This window comes from Myotis lucifugus, unplaced genomic scaffold, assembly GCF_000147115.1.
Source record: "Myotis lucifugus unplaced genomic scaffold, Myoluc2.0 scaffold_56, whole genome shotgun sequence".
Classification (NCBI taxonomy): domain Eukaryota; kingdom Metazoa; phylum Chordata; class Mammalia; order Chiroptera; family Vespertilionidae; genus Myotis; species Myotis lucifugus.
The window spans coordinates 5,002,343-5,008,342 of record NW_005871104.1 but is presented as its reverse complement, the minus strand read 5'-3'; the positions used below and the strand labels follow the sequence as shown (position 1 = coordinate 5,008,342).

At 47.1% G+C, this 6,000-nt stretch overlaps 1 protein-coding gene across 2 annotated transcripts in view; it reads left to right on the top strand.

Annotated features, from left to right (window-relative positions):
* Positions 1–771: 771 nt before the first annotated feature.
* The window catches only part of GRIA1 (glutamate ionotropic receptor AMPA type subunit 1), a 268,297-nt gene continuing 263,068 nt past the window's right edge, over positions 772–6,000 (top strand). For both annotated transcript variants that reach the window (XM_006089107.3, XM_006089108.3), the window contains exons 1-2: positions 772–1,142; positions 4,103–4,240. In XM_006089107.3, the coding sequence (XP_006089169.1) occupies positions 1,061–1,142; positions 4,103–4,240 (220 nt within the window). In that variant the 5' untranslated portion in view covers positions 772–1,060. The remainder of the gene's footprint in view (positions 1,143–4,102; positions 4,241–6,000) is intronic.

Sequence of the window (6,000 nt, the reverse complement as noted above, 5' to 3'; positions counted from 1 at the left end):
ACACCCACACATTCTGATGCCATAGTCTCCTGTGGAATGCAGGGGAAGCGGGGAAGGGGGCCCATTTTCAATGCCTATGGTTTAGAGACCACCAATTCCACCCATAAAGGCACACAGGGACTGCACAGTGTCCAAGCAAAGGCACCTGCCAATCATCCCAGACCCTCAGGTTTGTCTTACTGTCACTCCTCCCATTAGGGAGGGAAAGCGTTTTTTCTCCTCTAAAGCTCCTAGGGGGGATTTCTAGGGTCTTCCCCTCAGGAATTAGTTGTAGGAATAATTGGGCCAGTGGAGTGCAGGAGATATATCCAGCACAGCCCGAGCGCTCCTAGAAAAAGTGACCTAGATCAAGCAGCCTGTGGATGGAGGACTATTGCGGGGACCCCCTGCCACCTACTGACTTACAGCTGAACCCACATTCCCAGGAGCATCTGCCAGGCTGGGAGTTGGGGGAGGGGGCAGAAAGCTGAGGAAGGCAAGGGGCCGGGTGAAGGGGCCAGTGGCTTTGTCCCTTTCAGGACCCAGCTCCTTGTATCACACTCCCTCACCCACCCTCCCACCCATTCGCCTGGCACCCTGGAAGGAGGATGAGGTGAGGAAGGGAGGCAGGGAGTGACAGGGAGAGAGGGCAGCTGTGGAACTCTGAGCTGGCTGGTGGGTATGAGCACACAGCTTGCTGCCTGTGTGAGTGTGAGGGGGAGAGCGAGGGAGCGAGAGCAAGGGAGGGAGAGAGAGGCAGGCTGCGCGAGGAGAGGAGAGGAGAGGAGGAGAGGAGAGGGGAGGAGAGGGGAGCAAGCGCTCCAGCTAGCATGAGGACGGCTTCTCTTTTCCGTGCTCAGTTAATCTGGCTGTCAGTTGGTGTTAACGCTGCAGTTAGTTTAAGTGCTCGGATTCCAAGGGAAACACACACCTCGCGGAAGGAAGGAAGGAAGGAAGCGAGGAAGGAAGGAACTGCAGGAGGAAAAGAACAGGCAGAACAGAGAGAGGAATACAGGGAAGGGGGGAAACACCAAATCTATGATTGGACCTGGGCTTCTTTTTCGCCAATGCAAAAAGGAATATGCAGCACATTTTTGCCTTCTTCTGCACCGGTTTCCTAGGCGCGGTAGTAGGTGCCAATTTCCCCAACAATATCCAGATCGGTGAGTGAGAGGGGCAGCCTGGGGAGGGACTTTCTGGGGTCTGGCCAGGTTTTTTCTGAGGTGGGGGGTGTCTATGTCTCCCCACCCCCACTAAGGACTGTGCTTGGCTAGTGAACGCTGTGCTGCGGTGATGAGAGAAGGACTTGGGTCACAGCATGGGGAGGGGGCTCCTCTTGATCAGATGAAGAGCAGAGGGGAAGTGTGTGGTGTGCGTGCGCGCGCGTGTGCACACACACAAACACACACACACACACACAGTCCCCACACACTCTTACACTCCAGGCATGAGCATATGAAATGGAGGAATAAAAATAATCAGGCTTTAGCAAGGAAAGAAATGGTGGGTGTTTAAGGAGTTAAGTCCATTGCTTGGTAGATGGTGCCTGATTTCCTTTACTTATATAAATACCTGTGGTGTCTGATGTGTGTGATTATGTATTAAGTAGCCACATAGACACTTAATTGAGAGTGGCAGTGATTTCTTAGCTGGAGGCGGTCGCTTTAAAGAGACCCTCTAAAATAAGGAGCGAAGGGTTTATTGCAGCCATTGAAATAATGCCAAAAGCACCCCCTCCAAGTCAAGGGGGCTCCCCTCCTGCTCTGGACTCTTCCAGCTGCCTGCTCTCTGCTGTCTGCCATGCCGGGCTGGTGGTCCCCTCTCCTGGGATCCTGGAACTTCCTAGCCTGCCTTTTCTCTGCTCCTTCAATGGCTCCCTCCTCTTCGATTTTCTGTGCACAGACATTTACACACAAATGCACACATTTACACACGCTCCTCTCCCCTCCTCCAAGCTTCCCCCAGCCCTGGGCTCCATCCTCTCAACTTGGAGCTGGTTGCCACAGGCTGCTTGTCTTTTTGTTCCCTGTTTCCCCTTCCTGGTTGTTGTGCTTCTAAGAAGACCCCCACCCTCCTTGTATTTATGGGGCAGCCAACCTACACTGCTTCTCCTGATAATAATGGGTGAAAGCAAAACAAACAGGAACTGTTACACCAATTACAACGCGTGTCCACAAGGGCCCGGGATTCAGTGTGACCGGCATCTCAGGGCTGTTTGTGAGGAGGAATCAAGCAAGCTGCTCTGCTTGGAGGCATCTTGGCTGGTTTGGATTCTGTTTTCTCTCCCCTAACAGGGACCTAGCTTCATTAGGGAAACTTCCCATCACCGATCGCTTGTGTTTTTTGTGTGTGTTTGTGGGGGGCTGTGGTGCGGCTGGTATTTTGTTGGACACGCAGCATGTGCTGCAGTATCAGTCACTTTTGGCCTCCCCAGCAGGCTGGCTCCGAGGGCCGTTGGAATTGCCACGGAGTAACTTGCTTTGTTTCCTGACACCTGTTAAGCTCCATTCTGAACTGTGTCTGTGTACCTGTGTTTGTGCCTTACACGCAAAACAAAACTTCCTGCCTCCCAGGAGGCACTTCCCTGCAGCCCAGCCTGTAGCTGCCTGCCTCCCCACCCCCACCCCCTCTCTTTCATTCACTGCAGGGGTGGAGGAAGGGAACTGGGAAGTGTTTTGGGGTGTGGTCATCTTGGGGGTGAGGGGAGAGCAACAGAATCCAGAAGGAGTTTGCTGTTTTTCCTCTTTAAAATGGAGCCTATGAACAGGTGTAAATCACTTGCTTTTAGGTGTAGCATTGCTTATGTTGGTACTTATGTATTGCCCATACCTTGCTAATTGGAAATATTTGTCTTCAGATATGTGAACTTCTTTCTCAGAGTGTATTTGTGTATTTTGCCATGGGATTAACGCAGGGGGGTGTACATGGTATGTTTGCCCATGTGTCTCTGCAGAGTTTTCATCATATTTAGCTCCCACCTGCTGTTCAACTGATACAACCATCGTTCCGTTTTCAAATAAAGGGCTGAAACATTAAATTGTAGAGCAAATGCTGAAAATATCACTGCTAGCAGGTAGTACTTGATTTTCCTTGTACGATCTTTATGAAAAGCCTTACCATCTATTTATTGGTTCTGGAAACCAAACACATCCCCCCTGTATAAGAAGTTAGAAGTGCCTGGCATCGGGACTATGATTCCTCTGGGCTCTGCGATAAACTTCTGTGTAAACATTCATTGTAGTGCAGCCTCTGGAAATAGCTCATGCTCACTCACAAGAATGTATTTTAATTCGTTTACATGCCCACAGTAAATACAAAGGCAAGCCATGTACTCTTGTTTCTTGGAACTGGAGCTCCAACAGGCACCTTTGTTGTTCTTTTTAACTAGAATAGAACATTCATATTCTCTGGATATTCTAAGCCCCCAGCTGTTTGAAGGCCAAGGTTCTATCATGCAAATGCACACCAGGGCAATTCCTTATGTAACAAGTCATTCCTAGGGAGCTGGGATGTGAGTGTGAAAGAACCAAAACACTGTTTGCATAAAGTCAAGAGTTTTCAGAGGAGATGAATAATAAACCTTCAAGGTGATAGGCGAGTTAAATCGCATGAAGGTCTTGGCAGGTCCAAGGCCAAAAGTGTCAAACCAAATGGGTATAGTGCTGGAGAAGCCCCTGGGGCCCCAGAGTTAGGACTCACTGTGCCACATTTATTAGTACTACCCCTGTAAGGCTCTGTGGTGAGAAATGGGTTCGATAGAGGACAAAGTTAGACACAACAAGGGCTTATGTGCATGTAAGAGCAAAGGCCACCTAGGTGGTTGGCACAGGGAGGAAAAAGAGAAATGTCAGAGTTCTCCTGTTTTCTCTGACCTGAGCTGAGTTGAGGGGTGAACAATCCAATGTTTGGGGAGAGTGACTGGTGTGTTAGAGGCCCTTGTCCCATAAAAGGCATCTACAGAAGTGTAAGCCTCAGTGTCCAATTACCTCTATTTGAACTCTCAGTCCCACCACTAAAGGCTACAACTAGTGAGTTTGGCAGGGGGAGAAGAAAGGGGTCCTTCTGGGGAGGAATCAAATCTGTTTCTAGCTCAGAAACCATGTTGCATTTTCTTTCCTCATAGGGGGATTATTTCCGAACCAGCAGTCGCAGGAACATGCCGCTTTTAGATTTGCTTTGTCGCAACTCACAGAGCCCCCGAAGCTCCTCCCCCAGATTGATATTGTGAACATCAGTGACAGCTTTGAGATGACCTATAGATGTAAGTAATTGCTTCTATTTCTGAGATTTTTTTCTGCGATTGACCAATGAGAAGAGGGCCTGTGGGTAGGTGGTGGTGTTGCAAACATGACTTGAGTTGTCATTTGTCTTCATAAGAAAAAGCCCTCCAAGAAAAATGTCTAGGGCCTTTTGAGTGATTCCATCAGTTGGCATTTTAGCTCCTGCAATGCCTCATAGAATGGGTTCACTTTTTCACTGTCAGCTAACTTTAAATGCCAGCACGATGGGTACTTGGGTTGACTGCATCTCCTCTACCTCGCCGAAGGTTTTCTGGTTTAGCTGAAAGAGTTTTCGTATTTAGGAAACTTCTGAGAGACATTGAATTAAAGAGTCTGACTTGGAGAATGTGGTTTAAAATGCTTAAGCCTTGCCCTAGCTGGTTTGGCTCAATGGATAGAGCGTCAGCCTGCGGACTGAGGGGCCCTGGGTTCGATTCCGGCCAAGGGCACATGCCTGGGTTGTGGGCTTGATCCCCAGGGCGGGGGGGGGGGGGGGGGGTGGCAGGAGGCAGCCAATCAATGATTCTCTCTCATAATTGATGTTTCTCTCTCCCCCTCTCCTTTCCTCTCTAAAATCAATAAAATATATTTTAAAAAAATAAAAAAAAATACTTAAGCCTTTTCCTGTCTGCAAATTAAAAGGAGAAAATGTCCCTATAGCTTGATTTTTTAAAAAGGCTATATGAGAAGTTGTATATCTGGTTTTCCATTTTGGGAAATGACCAATAATTGCTTAAAGATCAGTGCCTTGATTATTTCTAAAATGCTTTGAAGTGATTGATTGCTTGAACATAACGCAGAACAGAGGTGACCTCAAGAAGGAGAAGGGGGAAATAAAGTTCTGACATCTGAATTGAAAGTCTTATAAAATATGGGCAACAAACACTATCCTGCGTTTTTCTGACAACTAGGACTGAAAAGGAAATTGTATGGTCACATGATTGCCATTTTATGACAGATGAAAGCATAAAAATTAATCAGTAGAGACATATTCCCTCCAGGGATTAAGCTCATGTAGGATATTAAGCTCATGGCATGGAAGTGTGAGCTGAATGGGCAAGAACTACTTAAGATTCAAAACTGGTTTAAATTGGCACCATAGGTTTTGTGTGCCACTGTGGGCTCAGTGACTTCTGCTGAGCCGTGGATGTTAGAAGTCACAGACCATATTTCCTTCATCTCTTTCCCTCATTTCCTCATGGCGGGCTCTCAATGATTTGAACTGAACATGCTTGCAGGCTCAAGGTGAGAATACATAATTCTTCCTATCCCTAAGACCACTTATAGGATAATGTAGATACAAATTCCAAGAATTATAATTTTACCAGGTTCCATTTATTGAGAACATTTGTTTCAGGAACTAAAAGTATTTTATAGATAATGATAGCAACATTCATTGCCATGTATTGAGCATCTACTATGGCCTATGCAATGCACTAATTGCTTTTCATGTGTTAGCTCATTTAATCCTCACAAGAGCCCTGCAGAGCACTGTTATCTTTTAGAGATGAAGAAACTAAGGTTTCAACAGGTTATATAATGTACCCAAGATCACCCAGGAAGTAAATGGTGGTCTAGTGACCCTAAAGTCCATGTTCCTGGGTGATAGATACACCAACCAATTCCATGGTAACCTGATCAATTAGACTGAGAATACCCAAGAAGCAAAAGGGAGTTTTCTGGGTGTTGTAAGGCAATGGCCTGATAAAGCACCTAAGAAGAAAACGGTATAGTGCTTCAA